General features: G+C 44.0%; 1 protein-coding gene across 2 annotated transcripts in view; it reads left to right on the top strand.

The window, feature by feature from the left end:
• Positions 1-23632, top strand: part of VPS53 (VPS53 subunit of GARP complex) — a 61543-nt gene that overhangs the window by 8360 nt on the left and 29551 nt on the right. The window contains exons 5-12 of one of the 2 annotated variants that reach the window (XM_014876496.2): positions 9968-10054; positions 10301-10416; positions 11518-11637; positions 16571-16649; positions 17522-17665; positions 18934-19076; positions 20000-20141; positions 21532-21633. In XM_014876496.2, the coding sequence (XP_014731982.2) occupies positions 9968-10054; positions 10301-10416; positions 11518-11637; positions 16571-16649; positions 17522-17665; positions 18934-19076; positions 20000-20141; positions 21532-21633 (933 nt within the window). The remainder of the gene's footprint in view (positions 1-9967; positions 10055-10300; positions 10417-11517; positions 11638-16570; positions 16650-17521; positions 17666-18933; positions 19077-19999; positions 20142-21531; positions 21634-23632) is intronic. The other variant, XM_088177223.1, reaches the window with a different exon arrangement.

The following is a 23632-nucleotide window of genomic DNA, read 5'->3' as shown; positions in this document are numbered from 1 at the left end:
GAGACCTTAGGGTTAGGAAGTCCAGAATGCTGATTGCAGATCCAGCTGCTGTGATGGAGTCTCCTGTCCTGTGTGGCTTGGGATGGTGTTTGGGATAACACTTCTGTGCCCCCCTGCCAGTGAGGTAATGGAGCAGGGCTTTGAGGTGAGTTGTAGCTATGAGAAGGCATTTCAGTAAGAAATTTTCATGTAAAAATAGGTATTTTCTTTGTCTGTCAGCTTTTAAATTGTTCCCCAAACAGTCTTGCTCACGTACAAGTGTGTGGATAAATTTGCAGCGAGGTGTCAGAAAAACCAGATTCTGAGTCTAAAAATAAAGGCCATCAAATAGATGTAGCCTCAAAAGAGTTATTTAAGCAGCTCTAAAGACAGGAATGCTCCCTTCCTCACAAAGCAGAACGTTTCCCAGTTCAAAGCATCTGCCTTTTTGAAATTTTGCCCTAGAATTTCCTCCAAATGCAAAAGCCTTAAAATAGTCTGGCTCATTTGGCTTCCCCTTCCTGGTGCGATATTTCAGTAAAATCTGCAGACAATGCCCTGAACCTCAGAAATTATCTCACTAATGATCCTTTTATGGGAGGAAACAACAGCCGTGGGTGGAACATTCCTCTGCAGGGCGTAACAAAATTTTCCTTGGGAGTCCCAGACTTGGACTATTTTGGATGCCTTGGGAGAGGCTGGGAATGCAGGAGCTGCTGTGGTTCAGTTGTAACAGTTCCTAAGGAGCCAGTGCTACACGATTTTTCCTCTGGATATTTTTTTTTTTGTTGTTTTTTTTTTTTTTTTTTTTTTTCTCAAAGCTGCTGCTGCTGAACTGGAGTGTGGGCTGACCTTGCTGAGAGCTGCAGTCCAGTTGTGGCATAATTTCCTCTGTGCCCTAGGGTGCAGTATAAAAAGTTCCCATAGATTTTTCCACGGAGCGTTTAACGTGCTCCGTATGGTTTGATGTGTCACTCCTCAGTTGTGTTTATTGCTGAAGCTTCTGCTTGGACTGGCTGTAATTTTTCTGACAGTTGCTGACATGCCTTTACTGGTTGTTTGGCTGAAGCTGCTTCACCTATGAGGCTTTTGACCTTGTAATAAGTGGCCTCTGTATTTGCTGCTGGTTTAACCCTTGGCAGAGCCTCTGCAACCAGGATGAGGTGCCTGCATGGGTAAAGGTGAGGTGAATTCAACTGAAATCCAGTTTGGGAAGAATCAAGAGGCCTAGAGGAGTCTCAAGGTCCTAAATGGATTTGTGGCTTGATAGTTTGAATCTAAATAAAACCCAACAAACTTCTTTCTGTTATCTCTGGTCCATCTTTCCCTTCCTCCCCTGTGCACACAGCATGTGTAAATGACTGAAGTTGCATCAAATAAGGACTGTGTTTCAAAGAAAAATGTGGTTTGTTGCTTAATGTGTCTGACTCCATTAGGGTCTGGCTCAATTAGTGCTAGAACAAAATTTAGTGTTAACTAGAAGAGCAAATGGATGTGCCTGGGCTGGGAGAAGCTTTGGATGTTTCTCATGGCTGAAGATACTGGCTGATGACTTGGATTGCTTTGGTTGGCTCTTTCTTTGTTTTGCTTCATGAAAACAGTGATATAGATTTTTCTTTCTCATAACTCCAGCAGTACAAGAAAAGGGATGGCAGCTGCTGTGGTCAAATAATGGGAATATATCCTTGCTGCCCAGCCTGAGGCCAGACAGTTCAGTTGGCCATCCCATCTTTTGGTCAGCCAGGGCTGTCCTTTCTCCTGGCATGTGAAAATGAACATCTGGGCTCTGCAGCTGTGGGGAGACTCCAACTGCCTGCCCTGCCCTGGGTGTGCTGCAGTGTCTGGCAGTGTTTGAGCCTGTGGAAGGAGGAGGCTGTGTCTGGCAGAGAAAAATGCCCACAGGTTGTGAGTTTGACAAGGTCATAGCTGGAAGTATGTGCAATACTCCCTTGGTTTTTCTTTTCTTTAAATAGAGATCAGGAAATACTTTGCAGAATCAATACAGGGAGGAAGGAGGAGATGAAGATGGAGAGTGAGCAGAAGAAGAGAGGGATGCAGGTGCTGCAGTGGGGTCCTCTGCTGCTTTTCTGAGCAGTGTCCTGATCCCCAGGGCAGCTGCTGGGTGGTGTCACCACAGTCAGTGGCTTGTGTCCCCTCCAGCTTTGTGAGGGCTGGGTACAGGCAGTGTCAGCCTGGCAGGCAGGGAGGTGCTTTTGTGCTCTGTGTGCATGAAGCTGTTGAAGAAGCAGCACTGTTGCTTCAGCCTCCCTCCTTTCCCTGCACCCCCTTGTGTGGAGGTGGCTTTTCTGACAGCAGGTTGTGTTTCATGCTGACCTGAGGCACCCAGTGCCTGCACATCTCCTACCCTAAGCACTTTCCTGCTGTTTATTCATTTATTTAAACACCTGCTCACTTCCAGCCATCAAATTCCAGTGCAGCTTCCTTGGCCACAGTGCCCAGGTTTGGATCACTTGGAAGGTGTTGATGTGCCCTTGCTGCTGGGACAGCACTGACTGTCATAAGCTCTTAATAGCTAATTAAAACCTAAGTCTCTGAAATATTTGGGAGCTATTTTGTGTCACAACCCCTGATGTTGTAAGCACCATCTTTCAGTTGTAAAAATTCTCTTTTGCCTGGCTAAGCTTTATCTCCTGGATTTTTATGAATGGGTCATTATTCTGAAATGTGAGCATGTGAAATATGACTGGTGTTAGATTTCAATACCTTTTTAAGATAGTGAATGGATTGGGGTTAAATATGGCGTTTTAAGCTGTGTGACTTTATATATTTTATGAAAAGTCATGCCACAAATTCTGTAAGGCGCCAGCTGAGTGATTAAAGTCCCATAATATTCTTTTGTAGCCCATGAATAATAAGCAGGAGCCGAGCTGCCAAAATAAATCAAAAGTGAGCTTCATTCAGAGTCATTTCCCTAGTGAATTGTGACAGCTGGACAATGTCCTTCCCTTGTAGAGACACTGAGCTTTTTCTAGCCCAGAACACGTTCAGTGAGCAGGGTTTCAGGTGAGTGGCATGCCAGCAAGAATTTGTGCTGTTCATTCTCATGCTGGCCTAACTTTTGCCATCTGCTGCAAAGGCAGGAGCAAGTCTGAGCTTGACCTTGCCTTGTGCTTCAGTGGGGATGTTCCTGTCCTGAGGCTGGTACTGGGGTTGTGTTTGTGCTGGCAAGAGCCAGGTGCTGGTGCTGATGGTTCAGTTGTAGCTGCAGACTGTGACCAGTCCTGTGTGGCTGTGATGCCAACAAAGCAAGAAACCCAGCCTGAAGATGGAATTCCAAATAGGCAGGAGATTGTGTTTTACTGTGGGTATTTAAAATTGGGGTATTTCCCGTTTTTTGTATTTTTTTTTTTTTTTTAGTTGTTGCCTCACATTTTTGGTGTGTAGTTGTGTTTATTCCGGCTGTGTTGCTTCCATGCTTATAGCAGGTAAACTGACAGGAATTCCACTTGGAAATCCCTGCTTGCAGGGTTCCTGATGTGGTTGTCCTTTCCCCACGTTTATATTTGCCTTTAAAGTCTTATCCTGTGCTGACTTTGACTGAGGCAGAGAAAGAGCCCCATACTTGTGATGAAAATTAACTCTACCCCAACCCAAACCAGCATATGAACATGGATATGGATTCATCTTGCAAAAATCTGATGTAACTCGAGTGGTTGCTAAACTTACCCCCCACAGAAGTCAAGCTGTGATATTGCAGATGTGGCTCTGATATTGCAGATGTGGCTCTGATATTGCAGATATCACTGATTGCAGTGTGCAAACACATCAGCACACAAATCAGCTGGAGTCCCTCAATCATTTAATACCTTCTCAAATAAACTGAGTGTGCTTTTCCCCTGATCAAACAGATTTAGTCAGCTCCAGGATGGAGGGAGGCTGAGCAGCATTGCCAGGGGCAGAAAATAACTCAGGTTATCCAAAGCCCTGCAGGACGAGGCGTGTGCTGGGCACAGGGAGGTGCAGCAAACACCTGCAATCAGGGCAGAGACTCACAGCTTGGCTATTCTGAAATAGATAAGGAGAATAATGAGTGTCTGCACAGGGGAGGTTTTGCTCCAAGATAATAGTGTTTAATATTGGGTGTGGGGCAAGGCTGGGGCTGCTCACCTGCCATGTGATGAAGCTGTAGTAACCCACCACGATGAAGCTCCAGAGGCTTTACTTGTTATATTATGCAATGCTCACAATTAGCATTTTAATGGTCACGCTGCCCTGCTGCAGATTAGGTGACTGTAAAATTAATGTAAAATTACTCACTGGAGCAAGGCCACTCCAATCTCTGTCACAGCACATCAGCACCTTTCTCGTGGTGCAGGCACCCCTGTGCAGGGCTGGGTGATGCTGTAAAACCTGACAGCTCAGAGAGATGCTGCACCAGCCCAGGGGTGCAGTTCAGGAGTTAAGCTGCAAGGTTTTGGCCACAACTACCTGGAAATCACCTCTCATTTCACCCCGTGTGTCTGTCAGTGTTTGTGCAGCTGTTGAGAACGTGGGGTTTGATTTCCCAGCCCCATTTTGGGGTTAAGTGAAGGGGCAGTTACAGCAATTTTAAGCTTCCTGCAATGTTGGATGTAATCTGCTGATATAAAGTGTCCTGTGCAGCCTGAGTGGTTGGGATTGGAGTTGATGACACAAAACTCTCTCCTTCAGTGACAATTGTAGTAGTTATGTACTATTTGCTGAACTCCCAGGATAGAAATCTGCTAAAATCAAACCCCAGGGTGATGAGCCCTTCAGGTTTGTGTGCTCAGGGAAATCAGCTGGCACTGTCCTGTGCTGAGGCAAGCCCAGGATTCAGCTGCAGTGCTTTAGCCCTGGCTGTAAAACTGAAGGGTTTTCTCTAAAATGAAATCAGTCTGACAATCAAAGTAAATTTCCACCCTTCCCCAATCTGGAGGGACTCGTTTGTATGAGGTTTCAGCAGCAGAAAATGTGAGGCTGGTTCCAGTGTGAGAGGGTTTCTTTGAAATCTCCACAGCTGAGGCTCCTCAGAGAATTGGGGATGGGAACTTATTTTTAGTCGTGGTCTAGATTTTCATTGATCTGGGCTGTAAGTGTGGCAGCAAATGAAAGAAGCATTAACACTATATTCAAGAGCAGGGACCAGGCCAGGAGCATTAAATTCTCAACATCATGACCACAGCCCTATTTGTAACATTAAAAATACATTTGGATGCTGTGAATTTGGCAGATGTCATGTGTCTATAAAACACTTTGTAGAGGGCAGCTTTCTGATGTGAATAACAACATTCAATGGAGCTATATATTGGTTAGAATCAAATAAAAATAACGTGTTTCTAGCACAACACCAGCAAGCAAATAGAAACCATGGAGGTATTTTAACCATTACTGGGGAAAAAACCCACAGTGTTAGTTCAGTTAATCCCCAAGCAAGGAAACATCATCTGAAAATTTGCTTTTTCTCCCACTTCAATGACATTTTCTAGTAACACACAGGCCTCTTAATTCCTATTTGCATATTTCCTGGTATTGAAATATTTTCTTGCACAAGATTCCTGATGGGATGCATAAAGAGATATTTAGAAATTAACACACCCACTAATGAGCTGCTGGTTGATGGGGTGATGTGACAGCTCAGTAGCTGGGCTGGGAGGGGAGGAGGAGGCTGTGTCCATCTGCAGCACTGCAGGGATTTGGAGACACTGACTGTAATTCACTGGGCTGGTTTTTTGGGGGGTTTTTTTTTGCTGGAATAATTGTTGCTAGCACTGCTTTAGAGTGTATGAATGTCAGCCTGGTACTGTAAGTCACTGGAACATAACCTTTTAAAGAATGCATCACTTCCAAATTTAACAAACAAGTCATACTCGTGTCCCACCTCTCACTTGGGTTATTTTCTTCTGCTGCTTGGGAGATCTCATGTGAAAAGGTGACACAGGGAATATGTGTGGTCTGACCTTAGGAGTTGCTTGGGACAATGCCAAGAAAAGCTGTTTTTCAGGCAGTCTCTCAGTGATTCATGGTTTGCTCTGCTCCCTGTTGTTTTACACCGGTGCCTTTGGAGTTTCTCCCTGTTGCATCTCAAGGTGAAGGAGGTTGCAGAGCCGTGGTTGATTCATGGGCTGTGTTTTTCCCTCCAGCTTTGGAGAATTTGGCAAAGAGCAGAGCTGCTCACTGCCTGCCCAGCTCACCTGAGCTCAGGCTGTGAGCTGGAGTTGAGTTTTGCACCTCCTGTGTGTGTAGTCTCACCTTTCTGCATTCCCTCTCTGCTGTGAAGAACACAAGAGCTCTCACTTACTAGAAAATAAGATGACTCGGTATGGATTTCTGGATTTTGGGATAAATGTTTTACATTCACAAATTATTCAAACTGTGGGTGAGTACTTCAGGAACCAATATTCTCCCTTCAAATTCTATTCCCTAATTTTTTGACACGGCTGGCATGTTCATTCCAACTTGTACATCAGAAAAAAGTTTTTATTGAGGTATTTAGAGTAGCAAGGCAGCCCTGGAACCAGGACATCCCCTCCTGCATCCAGGATGTGTTGGACACACTACACCACAGGAGGAGGAATGTGATCTGTGGCTGAAGCCTTGTACCAAGCACTCTTCATCTGGATTTCTCCCCCCATGGCTGGTCCTGCCCTCTTTGCTAAATTTACACTTGTCAGAGCAGTTGGGAAGCCCGGGGTCAAACATTACAGAAAAAGCCTCGGTGACTCCTGGCTCTGCCTCCCAGCCCTCTCCACACCAAATTTCTCAGCTGGTGCTGAGACTCAGAGGTTGCATAAAGTTGAATAAATAATGCTGATGGGTTAATTGTAGCTTGCAGGCTCAGTTGTTGATTAGAGTCATATGGTGTTTTTCCAGCACGTTGCAACCTTTGTTTCAACATCCTTGTTTCATATAACCACAACAGATTATGGCTCCAGTCTCTTTTATTTATTCGTGGTGCTCTGCCCCAGGAGTGAACTGCTGGTGGAGGGAAGGAAATGCAATAACCTCACTCCTGCTTGCTGTTTGGGGTGTGTGCATTTACATGTTTCCCAGTTGCACTGATGAGGAAACCAATAAATTAGTAATGCAAGGTGAACCCAGTGCCAGGGCACAGCTGGGAGATCACTGCCTGTCATCCAGCATGGGCACCAGATCGACTGCAATAAAAACAGTTCTTACACTCTTGAGACTGTTTTTCCTTAGAATTTTTATCCAAAAGAAACCTACTAATAAAATAGTAACAAAAGCAGTAAGAAAATGCTTTTAAAATTAATAATTTGCTGTTGTAGCAGGAGCAGAGTGTGAAGGGAAATCCATTTTTTCCAGTCCATTGTAGCTGTGTTTTCCCCTCTCTTTTTACAGCTGAAAGAATAGTCATTAGTTATATTAATAAACTTTTGTTATTACACCTTGAGCAATTAGACCTACTTTCATAGCCTAGATGTTGCTTTCTTATCCCCTAATAACACTGTTTATTAAATATGAGGTGTTTTCTTATATTTGAAATTTGTTTTTCCTTTGTTTTTCTATTTGCTGTACTCTTGTCTTTATAGTGACTGGGAAAGTGATGGATTTCTTTCATTATTGGTTAATTTTCTTTATTTGTTTCCTCTACACACAGTATTTTACTCTCAGATGCCATGGTTAGAATATACAGCATAAAAAGTTTCATTGATTTCCTTAAACTGTCTTCTGCTTCTTTTTAATTGTACATGTGCATGAATTAACATTTTTTATTCAGTTCTGAACTTCCCACCAGACCTGTCTGACCAGGCTCTCCTGACTTTAACAAAAATAGATTTTCACACAGTGTTATTTTCAGCAAATGTTTGAAGAAATGTTTTCATCTCTAAATGATACAAATGATATATTCGTTATATAAATATATATTTTATATCATGAATTAGTGTGTTCTCACTCATATAAGGAATATGCAGCTCTTTTTTTAGGAGGATAAAGATTTATGTCTTAATGGCTAAGCAAATACTTGGAAGAAAGTTTTAAGGAATGAACCAAGTGTTTATGAGCAATCCTGATTTACTCAAGTTTGCTGTTGAGTTCCCTGCGTGTGTGTTTTTGTTTTTTTTTTTTTTTAATATTTTCACAGTTCTGGAAATGTTTCCCCTTCTCTGAGGGATGTGAGGCAGGACTGGAGCAGAGCAGCAGCTGCTGTTTGGTGTCTCCTGTCCCAGCCACATTTCTCACAGCAGCAGGAGACCACAGTTCTTTAATTCATCAGATGGGGCAGAGCCCACGTTGTCTCATTTGTGTTTTTCCAGAGGTTTTTAAGGAGCTGAAGGTGTCAGGACCAGGTGATGACACCAGTTTGCCTTATTTTTGGCAGTTTTAAGTGCTCAGGGACAGAATCCCATTTTTCTCTGCTCAGTGTTCCAGGGGCAGTTTTTTAGTTTTTAGGATTTTGCCTGCCCTGAGTGTGCTGCTTTCCACTGAGCAGCAGGAACAAATTCTTCACCCACTTCCCTGTAAAGACTCTCTGCTGGTTTTTACCACAATTACTCAATATCACTCAAATAGGTTCTTTTGAAGAAGCTCTGAATTCCTGGGTGAAAAATTAGCATTTGCTGTTAGTGTTGAAGCAAAAGGAAACAGCAGTTGGCATCTGTATCTGATTTTTTAATTTATCCAGACCTATCCAAAGCTCAGACCATGCAAGGCAGTTGCTCCTGGCTTAATAACCCACTTGAGTAATGTGGGTCCAGAGACAGAGCTAAATATGTTTAAAAGAGCATTCATTGCTTTGCACTTAATCCACAAGCCTTTAAATGGAGGAGAAAATTTAATTCTCAGAGCAGGGAGAGGCTGCTGGGGGTGTTCAGCCCTGGTACAGCCACCCTGCAGCACATTTTTGTGTGTTTGTGTCCCTCAGTGAACATCTGGCAGCTCTGTGACACCAATCCACAAAGTGTTAACTTTCACATGATTCAGAAGATTTTTTTTTTAGAGGATTCTTTTCTTCCTCCCCCCCACCCCCCCAACTCTGGAAAATGAATTATAAACCATCTCCAGCTTTTATACTTTTATTATAACCCAGCTATATTCCAGCAAAAGCTCCTGGCAGATAATCTCCTCATCCATTTCCAAATGAAGATGTGTTAAATTTATTTGCTGAAGGAACTTGTAGCTTGTGCTGTAACCTTGGTCATGGGACTGGATATAAAAACAGAGGGATAGAAACTTGCTTAACAGCAGGGAACAAAGTGGAGCTGGAGCTGGAAATGTTATCAGGCTGGGAAGGCAAAACGTGTTGAATTACTTGAGAAGGCAGATTTTGGACATGTGATTTTGGACATGTGGCTTCACTCACTGAATCCACGTGTGGTTCACACTGCTTGTGTGAGGTCAGGCTGTGCCATGGTTGTATTAAAAAAAAAAAAAAAGCAACGGGTGCCCCAAGAAAATAGCACTGAAATTCCAGGTGAGAGCCATTTCCTGGGCTCCACCTCTTTACCTGTGCTTAGAAAGAGCCATTCCTCCTGCAGGTGGGTGGGAGGCTGAGCTGCCCATTCCAGAGGAATCAGCATCATGTTTTCCACTAGGGTAATGTCCTGCTAATTCAGCAAGGGGTTTGGGCAAGCACTCAGTGCTCTATATGTGTATTTTTTATTTATAATTAATGATGAGCACTGAGGTCTCGTGGAGGTTTCATTTTTCTGCTCTAAATATGTGTTGATCAGGAGTAAGTTCTACCTATTTTTCCACACTTAATATGTCAAAATATATTCCAGTAACCTTAAAGAGCTGCTTTCATAAAATATCTTGATGAAATTTTGCCAAAGCACTGTTGTAAAATGGATACTGAAACCTCTCAGGTTCAATATTCCAACATGGTACATTGACTTTTGTTGTGCTGCTGGTATTTTCTTTATAAGAAAGCTGCTCCCCTCCACTGCCCCAGCCTCAGGGACTGTTAAGAGCAACTGTGTATTTCTTAGAAAGGTGAAAACTGAATGCAGATTTTCTTTCCACTCTGACCTTGTTTCTTTTCCAGGCCCTGGAAGAAGCCCAAAAAGCCATTCAACAGCTCTTTGGTAAAATTAAGGATATTAAAGACAAGGCTGAAAAATCTGAACAAATGGTGAGCAGCACTTTATTTTCTGGCCTTTGAAAGGGAGGGGACACTGACTTTTCCTGTCAGTAACATTTTTGTCCTTGGTCCTGACTGGTTGATAATTTCCTACTGAGCTTGTGTTAAAGCTGTTAGCGTTCACAGAGCTGACACCTCTGCAGTCCCAAAGAGGAGAGAGTGGCTGCTTTTATGTCCTGAAAATTCCATTGCTGGGGCTTGATATTTAACCAGGATGCTTTTTTTTTCATTCCCTAGGTGAAGGAAATCACCCGGGATATCAAGCAGCTGGATCATGCCAAGCGTCACTTGACCACCTCCATCACCACCCTCAACCACCTGCACATGCTGGCAGGGGGCGTGGATTCTCTGGAGTAAGTGTGGGAATTCTTGGTGCTATTTGGACACCACTGCTGAGTTTTCAGGGTTCTCTGTGGCCTGTCACAGCCTGCCTGGTTTTTTGGAGGGATTTTTGCTGGCAGATCCTGTGTTGCTCTTGAGTGACCCTCAGCCTGTGTTGTTGTGTTTTAATAGTTTGCAGCATCGATTGCTTGAATTGCTCTGTTGATCTTTGGTGATAAGGAATGAGTCTGGCTTCATTAAGGAGTAGGAATCCTCATTAGGGATGTGCTCTTGGGAATTTGGGTGGATTTTTGTCAGTCTTGCAGTGAGTTTTGCTAAAGGTCTACTCTAGTTTTCATTCTAGCAAGAGTTTAAAGAAACCTTGCAGCTTGTACTGTGTGTGAATTGGAGGTTAAATATTTCTAATAATCCATTGTGGATTTTTTAATATACTTGAGGAACACACAATCTAGGAAAACACAGGTTTTTTTTTTTACATGTTGCATCTGTGAAGTTGCACAGCCTGTTCTTGCTTTGTAGCAAATCCTGCACGAACACTGGGTTGTTGTGAAGCGCTGAGAATAAAATTTTCCTTAGCCTGCTGTCTCCACTGGAACGATCCTAAAGGATGATATAAAAATAAATTAACTTGATTTTCTTCTTTTCGCTGTCAGTTCCCTGTGAAAGTTATTAAGAGAGAAGTCAAGGCTAATGGCTTTTCAGCATCATTCTCCTCCAGAGAAGCTTTAACTCACACTTTGTGTGTGATGACGAATGGCTTCACTCAGGTCATTACAGTGAAATAACATTTACTGCCTCCAGACCCATGCTGGGAAGCGGATGCATTCAGTAGTTTACATGTTCCTTGCCAAGTGTTGCTTTTGACATTTATGTTTTTTTGGGGTTTTTTTTTTTTTTGAGGCATTGTTAGATGTGTGCCAGATTGGTTTATTTTAGCATCGCTTAAGTGAAATTTTAATGCTGCGTTGGAATGTTAATGAAGAGCTGTGTATTTTAGAAAAATAAATGTCAGTAGGGACCAGTGTGACCCAGTGGGGATGAAGTCACCTGTGGAATTACCACCCAGGATTCCCATTGCATCTGCCTTTGTAAAGCTTTAATTTCCTCTGCAGGGCTATGACCAGGAGGAGACAATATGGGGAAGTTGCCAACCTTCTCCAAGGTGTCGTGAATGTGTTGGAGCACTTCAACAAATACATGGGGATCCCTCAGATTCGACAGCTCTCTGAAAGGTAAAAGATTCAAACCCTGAGCACTCCCTTTCCTGCTGGGGAGGAAGGGAAGGAAATGTCTGGGGCAGATTCAGACCCTCAAGGATGTGAAGCCTGGACATGGTCCTTGGAGCTTCTTTACAGCCAAAACAAACAGGTTAAAATTGGACAGAGTTTGCTCAAATCTGGAGCAGCCCACTCTGTTCAACAGCAATAATTAGTGTGGATGTAACTTGCTCTGTGTTTTTTACTGACTGGCTTTTCATTTTCTCACCTGGAGGAGCCCGTGGCAGTGCAGGTTGTTCGCTGCAAGCCCCCACCACCCTCAGCAGTAGCAGGTGAAGGCTCAGTGGTCACTAAGCCACCATTTCTCCTTGATCTTGGCTTCATTTGGGATGTGACAGCCAGGAGTTGAGGGGACAAGGTCCTCCCTGTTCTAGGGGATATTGATGTCCCTGCTTGAGAAGACTTTGCTCATTGCTGAGGTACTCGAAGGAGTCTTCCAGGCACAGTCATTAATTTTTTTGGTGACTCCCTTTGCTAAGACAGCAGCTGGCTCCCTGTGTTGTTTAGTGATGGAAACAGAGTTTGAATGATTTGTTTGTAATGTTTTCATGTAAATCTGTTGGACTTTCTTTATGGTATAGATACCTCTTCCAGAAAACACAGATGGAATCCATGAAACAGAGCAGAAGAAAAATCTCCTCTAAATCTAGAGAAGGGATGGGGCCTTGTTTAACAAAGCATTTGACCATAAGCATTTGCTTAAATGAACATGAACATCAAGGAAATGTAAACATATGTCAGTGCTTTTCTGAGTTGAGGCTGTTGTCTATTCCAACCTTGTGCTCAGAAAGATTTGCTTGCTTCATTTTCTTCCAGAGTGGTAATGCCCTTTGGGCAGAAACCTGCTGTCATTGGCCATTTTAAGACCAAATATAATTTAAGCCTTGGTCTAGAATTCTGGCTGGTTTTCCCTTTTTGGTGGATGATTATTTAATACTTTTGTAGTTGCTGATTGTTATAAAAACCAATTCAGGCTCCTGCTAAAAGGCACGGTGGTTTTGAGTCACACCAGCGACACTGGCAAGGACATGGAGGAAAACTTCTTTTGTTTTATTCTCCCTTCAAGATAAGGATCTGAAAAGCTCGAGAAAGTCCTGTTCCTCCTATTTTTAGAATTGCCTCGGCAGGGTTTTCCTTGCAGTGTTTATACAGAGAGAGCTGCACCATCTGGTAGTGATAGAGGAGGCTGCTTGTGGGGTGAAAGGAGCTGCTCTGGGGTGCTCTGGGAGCTCTTTACTGCTCCACATGCAGGCAGAAAATTCCTACAGGGAGGTCCATGGCACCAGAATTCTGCTTTTTGGAGTTTGACTCCATGGCTGTGTGTTAGAGCCTGGTTTGGAGTTGACTTTTCTCTCTCTTTTGCTTGGAAATCCTTTCGTGATTCATGAAACATCAGAGGAAGTTTGCCTGGCTTCTTGCAGGGATATTTTTAGGCTGTGAAATTGCTGGGGTTTGGTATCTCATGGATTTGTTTTAATGGTACAAGTGAAGCCTCTAGGATGTTTGGGAAGGCAAGAAATGCTTTAGTAGATGTTGGCACAGACCTGTGACAGTAACCAATGTCTGTTATGTACAATAAGCCCATTATATACACTGCTAAACGAGCAGATTCTGTTGCTTTCTGAAATAAAAAGCCTCTTTTTTCATGGTGTGAATGGAGTGAAGCCAAGTATGAATGGGAAACCATGGGAAGGAGAAGTGCCTGCTTGGTGGTGTTGGATGTGCTCTTTGTCATGGGGTATTCAATTTAGATTGCTGCTCCTGGATGCTGTGAAAAGTAATGATGTGTTTTTAATGTTGTTTTCCACCTGTTCTGTCCCTTTGAAAATAACCAAGCAAAAATCCCACTGTAAGGATTCATTGGAAACCTGGACTGAACTCTCAATTAGTTGGCTTCTTGTGCTGATCCTGTTGAGTATTGATGTAAAAATGTCACAGTTCGTTGCCAAATGTAAATGTTTTCCTAAGAGTGTTCCTCAACCAATTTCCAATGCAGTGCACTGGTGCTTGTTGTAGTAAACAGGAATATTTTCTTATCTCTCAGTCCTCTGCTGTTTTTTTGTCTGTGGAGGGAGGTGCAATTAGTGGTCCCAAACCCACCCAGAAAAGTGGTCTTGCAGGCCTAGCAGATAGTGGAAAAAAGCCTGGAAAGTATTTAGGAGAAAGAGAGAATTATAAGTTTGCCACAGGAAAACAGGCTGGCTCAGCCTCTTTTTATCTCAGCAAGCTGCCAGGCATGGTTTAAGATTTCTGGTAGCTTTGGCTAAAGGAATTATGGTTTCTAGTAATTGAATGTCATTTGAAACATAGCAGTGGGTTTTCTTGTTTTTGTTTTTCTAAGGCAGGGGAAATGGAGAACAAAAGCCACTAATAATAAAACAGAAGTCAGAGCAACAGAAATCCTTAATGGTTGGATAACCAGAGGGTTTGGCAACCCCAGGAAAAGGCAATTCCCTGCTGTGTGGGATGGCTGCTGGGATATCCCAGCACATTTCTGGGGGAACCTACCCAGGGAAAGAGACCCTTATCAAACCCACCCGAGGCTCTGAGAGATCCTAAATCTCTTATCTGGGCTTGCTGAGCTCATTCACTTGGTGAAGTGGTTCCACACACACCCTCAGGCATGTGCAGGGAGCTCCTTCAGTGCTGAATGTCGAGGCTTTTATCACTGCAGTTTCCACTGTGTGGAAAAATATTCTGAATTATTGAAAAGCTGACAGCTTTTGGGGGCAATAATGTCCAGTGGCTAAAGCAAATACCCCCCATGTTCTCTGCCTAAGGCAGCTGAGCTCTAAAGAGGTGGCAGAAAGGTTTTCTTGCTTCTGGATGTGTGTTCATAATTGTGAAAATAATTGATTGTGTCTGTGTGTGTGGTTATATAAGAAGTGATATTTACTGGGAGGGCACTGGGGTTTCCTGTCCTTGCTCACACAAACCTAAACTTTTGGCTGCTTGGATGGCTCTGCCCTGTCCCTCTCTTAGAAAATATGAAGGAAAAAAAAATACTCAAACTTGTTCTCCCTGCCTGCTTTTGAGAGATTTTTATGCAGGACCTATTTTTAAAAAAATACATATTTTTAACATCCCACTTGAGCAAGGCATTCCTGCAAGTTTCTTAATTTAAGGATACGAGAATCCCCATTAAGATTATCCTTAAGTACTTTCCTGAATCAGAGCCTAAAACAACAAAGCTTGTGGACAGGGCTTTTAACTGTTTGACAGAGGCTCTTTTAAATTTGTTGAGTCTTTAGGAATCTGGCTGCTGCTCTTTTCAGTGCCTCCACTGTGCTGCACTGCAGCTGTTGTCAAATAGAAAGGTCCCCACAGCCACTCATAAGGAAAGAAGTATCACTGCTAATAGCTTCCAGTTGTTCATACAAACTCACTAATTTCTGTGACTCCTAATTCTACACACTTCTTGTTTCTTGATTATTTAAAAATTTTCAGTCTGTGTTCAGTGTCTTTTTTTTTTTTTTTTTTTGTCTTTTTTTTTTCTCACTTCTTTTCCTGGAGAATCGAAGGGTTTGGTTCTGTGGTGCTTTCTCACATGAGCTACATGTGCTTGCTTGTAGAATTTAAGCAGGAGTAAACCTGTAGCTATGGCTTCATTTTACTGATTAAATTTCCCACTCCTGTTTCAACATACTAGTGAATTCTTTTTGTTTCCCACTTATGAAATTGTTAACTGGGGATCTTTACCTGGAAGAGTAGAGGAGTTTCTGAACATTCCTGTGAAGCAGAGAGCTTAAGTGAGAATTATTTTTGACATTGCAGGCAGGAAGCTTTTCCAGCAAAATCCCCATAAATAATTCCTGAGGAAGACAGGTCGTACATCCAGTTAAATCACAGATATAAAGTTATATTTCAGCCATCACTTTTAAAGGACTAGAATTTTCTGCATTTGGCACCATGATAGAATCCAGCATTGTCAGATCATCTCATAAGGTTTTGCTACTAATGGAACTCAAATGGGAAGATTAAAAGAGGCAGATCTTTCCTTGATAAGGTTGAGGAGTCTTAAACAAGCACCAAAAAAATTCTCAAGTCTTCTCCCCATAGTCTGAACAAACATTTTCACAACAGTAAATGTCGCCAGTCTTGCTAAAGTATCAATCTCAGTGGAAAAATTCACTGTTTGAGTGATCAGTTTAGACCTGAAAGCATTTCCAGTAGAGTAAAAACTGATGGAAGAATTCAAGGGCTGCAGAGGGATGTAAGTGCCTCACTGTTTGCTTTGGCACTTTCTAGTGTGTGTAGGCATTTCCATTTCCCTAGAAGTATCAATTAAGCTGTATTGACTTTTATTTCTGGCAATTGGAAGCTTTATTCTCTCAGCCAAATAAAGAGCAAGGTTGTGGTTTATTCTACTCCCATTTCATACCTTTGCTCTTTTGTGCTTCTCTAAGACATGGAGAATTTATAGGATAAAACTGCTGCCAGCAGTTCTAATTCATTTTAAACTTTTTAATTCATTTAAAAGTGGATCAGTACACCTGGAACTGTGAAAGGTTTGTGGTGAAGATTGAGACATTGTGAAGTTTTTTTATGTGTTAGAAACATATTTCTGTTGAAAAGTGGTCAACATAAATGAATTTAAAAGTAGATCACATTGGCATTAAAGGGTTTTCAAATAGCTGATTTCTCAGCTGATTAACTGGCCCTTATTGAAATATTAAATGGCAGCAGGGCAGGAGCATCCAGGACATGCTGTGCTGCAGCTCAGGGGTCGGTGCTGTGGGGAGCTGTGAAACACTCCCCCACTTTTGCCACACAGACCCTTTTAATGTGGATGTTTTCTCCTCAGCATCCTTTTGATCCCTTGCAAAGCTGGTGGTGTTTCAGGGAGGTTGTAGAGCCACCACCAAAGCCCTTCCTGTGTCCCCCTCAGGGTGAAGGCAGCTCAGAACGAGCTGGGGCAGCAGATCCTGGCTGACTTCGAGGAAGCCTTTCCTTCTCAAGGCACAAAGGTAAAGCTCTCACTTTCCCTCTTCCTCCCAATGAAAAGTGTCACTGACAGCAGTTCAGTGTGATTGTCGTTGGATTTAATCTCATTTTTCCTCTAGGTTTGGTCTCTGCCTGTTTCAGGAGTTTCTTTAGAAAGCAAAGGAAGATTTCTCACTGTTCCTGTCAGGAACGTGTAGGGGAAATGTCAGCCCTTCCTCTGTCACAATGCACACAGCTACTGCAGACCGGGCAGGGAATGCCCCAAAATTCATCTCTGGGAGCCCACTGGGGTTCCCTTGGGGTCTCACCCAGTCCCTGGTGAATTATTTGTCACAAAAATGTGTGTTTTGTTCAGAGGAAGCCAAGCTCAGGCTGGCTGTTGCCACCAAGTTTGTGTCGGGTTTACTCAGCACAGATACAAATCTGGGCTGGGGCTAAGGCACCAACTGTGCTTCCCCAGCTTTGTGCATCCAAACATTTGCAAACAGTAAGGGGAGTAGGTGTGAATTTGAATTAATTTCCAAGAAAACACTGGTTCTGTTTTTCAAAGTACCAGCTCTGCTGGGTTTCTTCTTACAACTGACAAGTACAGAAATGAGGAGATTTTTTGGATCAGCTGGTGAAGGGCAAATCTGTGTCCGTGTGAAGCAGAACCAAAACAACCTTATAAAAAAAATGTTTCTGAATTTTCTGCCTTTGCCATGGAACAACTTCATGGTCAGTGAAATGGAAGCAGCTCAGTTTTCATGCAACAGAAGAAAAATGCAGCAATAAAGAGTAGCAGAAGAAAAGAGAATAATAGGAAAAGATAAACCCAAGATAACCTGGATGCATTTGCAATCACCCATTCAATTTATTTAATCTGAAATCATTTTCTTCCTGTTTATTTTGACAGAGGACTGGTGGGCCCAGCAATGTCCTACGTGATGCCTGCCTGGTAGCCAACGTCCTGGATCCCAGGATCAAACAGGAAATCATCAAGAAATTCATTAAACAACACCTCTCAGAGTATCTGGTCCTTTTCCAGGAAAATCAAGATGTAAGGGAAGCTTAGCAAGCTCCATTTGGGTTTCACATTTTGCTCTGCAGGCGTTCCCAAAATTCACTCTTCCACAGGTTCCTGTGGTGAAAAGTTTTTATTCCCAAGGGTTTGGAAAGTGATTGTGAGTGTGATCTGGAGTGGATGATGAGCTGGGAGTTGTTATCTCTGCCAGGATCCTCCCACCTTAGACCTCAGTTTCTCAGATCATCACTAGAAATGTTTTCTCCCCTCGTGTAGAAAAGAAATAAATCCATGTTCCATTTATTTCCTGCCCTGCAAAGGTTGAGAAATGAAACGCTGAAAATTGCAAACTCAACACCACCACCCCACAAACAATCAAGAAACACCCCAAAATGCTTAGAAAGCTGGGGGGGGAGGGATTTCTAGGAAGTTCATTATCTTTGTAGCTAATTTTTAAACTTCCTGTCTTGGTACTAACAGCTTTTTAAAAGTTAACCTTCTTGAATTTGGAAAAAAAAAAAAACCCACACAAACCAAAATCACCTTTAGATCAAAAGGTATTTTATCAGTTTCAAATGTTTGACATAGAGAAAGGCTAAACTGCCTAAGTTTAAATAACATTTTTCCATCAAAGTTTTCTGGATTAATATTTCTAATTTTGAGCAGAAAGCACGATTATTTAGGGGAAAAAAAATCCCATCCTGCTCAGGTTGTAAGAATTTTAGTTGGAATTTAAATGTGAGCTGAATGTAAAAATCCAGGAATTCCTGCACTCTCATCCCACTGTTGACTTTAACCTCTCTGTCTGCAAAACAAAGAGGGTGGGATCAAATGAAATATTATTGGATTGAATTCTCAATAATCTCTGCATGATTTAGGAATACTGTTATCCTCATTTTCAACAGAGCTTGCTCTCTTAATTCACACAAGATAGGATTTTCAGTCTGGCATGTGTTTAAGCACTTGGAATCCCAGAATCATTTAGGTCGGAAAAGACCTTTAAGATCCTTGATTCCAGTCGCTAAACCCTGTCCCTAAGTGCCACATCCACACATCTTTTAAACCCCTCCTGGGCTGGTGACTCAGCCAATTCCCTGGGCAGCCTTGATAACTCTTTCAATGAAGAAATTTTCCCTAATCTCCAATCTGAAGCTGCCCTGGGAGCATTCAGAGGATGTTAATAGATGTCAAATCAGCTCCGATCGATCACCGGAGCTGCCGCCAGCAGCACGGCTCTGAACGTTTGCAACTTGTGCAGCTAAAGATGATTTTGGTGCTGAAAACTCCTTGTCCATGGGGTTCAGGTGGCCTGGCTGGATAAGATTGACCGGCGTTACGCTTGGATCAAGAGGCAGCTGGTGGATTACGAGGAGAAGTACGGGCGCATGTTCCCCGCGGAGTGGTGCATGACGGAGCGCATCGCTGTCGAGTTCTGCCACGTCACCAGGTGAGCCTCCCCCAGCACATCCAGCTCTCCCAGCACACCCAGCTCCCCCAGCACACCCAGCTCCCCCAGCACACCCAGCTCCCCCAGCACACCCAGCTCCCCATCACATCCAGCTCCCCCCAGCACACCCAGCACACCCAGCTCCCCCAGCACACCCAGCTCCCCCAGCACACCCAGCTCCCCCAGCACACCCAGCTCCCCCATCACACCCAGCTCCCCCATCACACCCAGCTCCCCCAGCTCCCCCAGCACACCCAGCTCCCCCATCACACCCAGCTCCCCCAGCTCCCCCAGCACACCCAGCTCCCCCAGCACATCCAGCACACCCAGCTCTCCCAGCACACCCAGCTCCCTGCAAATGGAAACTGGGTCAGCTCAGTGCTGGTTCAATGGCTGAAGGCAGGCTGCAGATATCTCTGAGGAGTTGTTTGTGGTTAAAAGGAAGCGAGGAGTGAAAAGGCTGAGGGGTGTTGGTGGATGGGGGATTGAGGTGATGTGAAAATCAATTTTCAGTGTAACAGAGGTAAAGAATCAGTAGTGTTTCAGGCCAAGTGGAATTGCACGAGCTGAGTGTGGTGTGAGTGCCTCAGACCAGGCTTGGTGCCAGGGGGAGTCCCAGCAGCACCATTGCCTTTGTTCTGGGACCCCAGTGGGAGTCACTGTGCTTCCCAAGGTTGGATCCTGAGGGCTTTCCCAAGTGGCTGCTAGGAGATGGGGTCCTGTTACCCACAGAGCTCAGAACAACTGTGCTTGTGTTTGAAATGAGATCTGCAAAGCAGTTTTATGTTAGAGAGCCTCTTAGGAATTAGCCTGAATTTTGTGATGAAAATCTCTCTGGGGAACAGACTGAGTTCCAGTGTTAAGTTTCAGATCTTTATAGAAAACCACATTTGTTTTTTCTATATTCCCCCTCTCTCTTGCAGGGCAGAGCTCTCTAAGATCATGCGCACGAGGGCGAAGGAGATTGAGGTGAAATTGCTTTTATTTGCAATTCAGAGAACAACCAACTTTGAAGGGCTCCTGGCCAAGCGCTTCTCAGGCTGCACTCTTGCTGATGGCACAGTGGTAAGGGGATTTCTGCAGAGCTCTCCTTTCCTCAGCAGCTTTCTCAGGAGAAAGAAACCCCCTCACACACAGCTCAGAGACTACAAAAAGTGTCACCTGCAGCCTCTCTTTGCTCAGGGCGTTTAATGTGACTCTGTTCAGTGGCTTGCAGTTGGAAAAGTGATTTTTAGTTGTGTAGACTGTAGAGAAGGTGGCACAGGGCTCACGAGAATAAAAATACACAGCTTGTGTGCTTTTTTTGGTTCTCCTGGGACTCTGTGCTGTTTGAAGCCACATGGAGAGCCACAGAGTGATTATGGTGTGGTAACTGCCTTGTAGTGTTTGTTCTTTAAGTGTCAGTGACACATTGTGACTGAAAGTCCCCTCTTCTCATTTCTGGGTACCACACATTCACCACATGGTAGCAGCTTTCAATCCCACATTGTCTGATGGGTCACTCTGCCTTGCAGGGGTATTGGTGGTTTCTGCTTTGTCTCTTTTGGTAGATTGTAAAGGCAGAACCAAGAGAAAAAACTCAGGGAATATCTATGGAGCAATCCCTGAGCTTTTCCTGCTTGGAATCTCAGCCCAGAGCTGTGCCAGCCAAATGCCCTGGCAGCACAGAGCATGTGTGGCTCAGAAGTCCCTGGTTTGAGGTTGTCTGCTCTGTCCAGCTGCTCTTGAAGCCTGCTTGGATGTGATAATTCAGCCTCCAAGGAAAGCCTGCTGGACCCACTGGTCATTTGCTGTGGGTGCTGCTAATTAAAAGAGGAAGTCCTGTAAGGTTTTCCTCCTGGCTGAATTTAGATCTCTCAAGAATATGGCTTTATTTATTCTGACAGATTTCATAGCAATTTTGCAGCTTTAATTAAATTGTCTTCACTGGGTTATTATAACTGAGAGAATCAGAAGGGGAGGGTGTGGTTTCAAATGACAGAAAATCCTGTGTTTCCCCTCTTTCTGACATGCCTAGAGGCCCTGACTCTGGTTGTCATTTGCCCTGTTTCATACCCAAAATGAAGGCCACCATTATAAATAGCTGGCTGGTGAGTGCAGAGTAGGGGACAAACAGTGGGAGCAGCAATTTGGGGTTTATTGCAGGGCAGAGTTTGCTGTTGTGGTTTATCCCAGCAGAGACCACACACTTTGGAGTGGGGTTTGGGAGAGTGGAAATGTCACACTGGGCAGAATGTCCCTTTCAAGGAAGATTCAGGCAGGGTGGGTGTACAAACAGGGCAGGGGCTGAGGATGGAGGGATGGAGAGGGAGCCAGGATTTGATCACCTCTGCTGGGAGAAGGCAAATTGCTGGGCAGTGCTTTGAAGGGCTCAGGAAAGCAAAATGTGGATGCAGCTGTGTGCCAGAGGGCACAAAAGTGGCTGTTCTCTAAAGAGCTTCCTCTTTTCCAACAGAAGAAGCCAGAAGTGCCACCTCCCTCCACCAACCCCTTTCTGGAGGATGAAACTGGGGCAGAGACAGATGAGATTGTGATGGAGAAAAGTGATACAGACAAAGTAAGTCTTTGAAGTGCTCAGTTGTCAGCCTCTGTCAGAATCTCCAGTGGGGGCTCAGCTTTTCTCATCCCATTGATTTGAAAAGTTTGTTTTCACAGCAATTAATTGAGTGCAGTTTTGATCCTTTGTGCAGCATTCAGGCTCCCAGTACGACCATGCCTTGCTCTGGCTCACTTCACTGAAACCAAAGCAATCTTTATTCCAGTTAATAGTGCAGAGACAATCCTGCCACGTGAGAGTGAGCTGGGTTCTGTTCCAGCCTGTACAGCAGCAGCCCAAATGTAACTACAGGATTTCTGTCAGAGTAAGATGAAATAGCTCTTTGGGTTTTCAGATCCCCAAAGAAGCTCCTCTACAAACAGTTGCAATTCATATTTTGCCCTGTCAGCCAAGCAAACTGTCTGGAGTCACCAGGCAACTCATTGAACTTTCAAGTGTCAGCTTTAGATTTTCACTCCAGATAAATCACTTCTGAGATTTTTTTATCTTTACAGTGCTTTTCATCCATTACCTCTGCAAAGCAGGCAACACCTAACTGCTTGTACAAGCACAGGGCTTCCAAAACCCTCTGCAAACATTAAAGAATAAATGGTAAATGCAATTGTTTTAATTGGCACCAATATCAAAGCCTGTATTTTTTATACACCAGATGGATGTTTCCTAAATGTTGTGAGTTACTTGAGGCTGGTACTCTCCTCTTATTTAGGGGATTTACAGCCCTGTAAATGGGCCATGTACAGGTGTATCCTGATGGGTGCCCAGAGCCTCAGGGCCTTCTCAAATCCGTGTCCCTGGGGACATCGGGAGGTGGGAGCTCTCCACCAGCACAGTCTGGTGCACTGCATCTCCTCCAGATTTTCACATGAGCAGGGCAGCCCCTGTGCCTTCATCCACAGCCAAAATCCTGAAACAGAATGATTTAAGCAAGGTTTTTGCTCTTTCCATTAAAATATAGCTTGGACAGTTGGTATTGTGTGGACTTCATGTGACACAGAGAGTGGGAACTTGGGGAGACACCTCTGATGCATTTTTTGGGAAGAACTTGCTTTCCAATACTTAATGACTGGAAGGTTGGCTTGCATGTGCAGTGTAGAGATGAGAGGACATCCTTGGAGAAGTCAGTGGTGTTAGGAGGCAGGTGAAGAGATAATTGCCACAATTAGGGCTGGGTTTGTGCTGAGGCTGCCCTTTCCTTGTAGGAATGCCCTGTGCCAGTGTCACAGTGCTGGGCTCTGCTGTCCTCAGCCTCCTGTGTGCCAAGTGGGCTCCAGCATTTCAGTGTGGCAGTGCCAGCAGCTGCTGCTCTGTGCTGACACTGCAGGTGCTGCAGGTCTCATCTCCTGCTGTCACTGTGTGAGGAACAGAAGGGACACAAAGAGGTGAAGATGAAAGGTTTGCAGTAAAAGAGCCCTTCCAAGACACCAGTCCTGAAAATTCAAGACACTTGGGAATCTAAGAGGGAGCACAAGAATTTTTTTGGGGGGGAATCCATGCTAAAAAAATCACCTCTTTTGGTAATCCTAACAGTTCAATTTAATCTGTTTACTTTGGATAGTAATGAAAGGAAACTGGGCCAGCTGCAGACCTCCTTACTGTGACAACAGTAACCTTTTATTATTTCCATCAAACTCAAGGAGGAAATAGCTTAAACATCTGCAGCTCTTGGACAGGGTTGCACACTCAGAAATACAGTTTCACTGCTACTGTTAAAAGATTTAGTATTCCTTGCACCAGACAGGCTGGGAGCAGCGTGATGCAGAGACACACAGAGAGCCAGGCCTGGTGAGTGGTAAATAAACACGGTGAATCTGCAGCCTAGTGCTGCCACTGCCATGCCAGGGGTTTGGCAGATGGGAGGGTTCTGTGATTTTTTTCCTCCCAGGTCCAGTGAGTGTGTGCATCCAGCACACAGGAGCACTGGCAGAGGGATTTTGGGTGGAGGATGTCTGGTAATGGTTCTGTCCCAAGGCTTTTACAACTTAAATTCTTCATTCAAGGC

This window comes from Sturnus vulgaris, chromosome 21, assembly GCF_052056855.1.
Source record: "Sturnus vulgaris isolate bStuVul1 chromosome 21, bStuVul1.hap1, whole genome shotgun sequence".
Taxonomy (NCBI): domain Eukaryota; kingdom Metazoa; phylum Chordata; class Aves; order Passeriformes; family Sturnidae; genus Sturnus; species Sturnus vulgaris.
The sequence above is the reverse complement of the archived record's forward strand: the minus strand, read 5'-3'. Positions and strand labels throughout refer to the sequence as shown.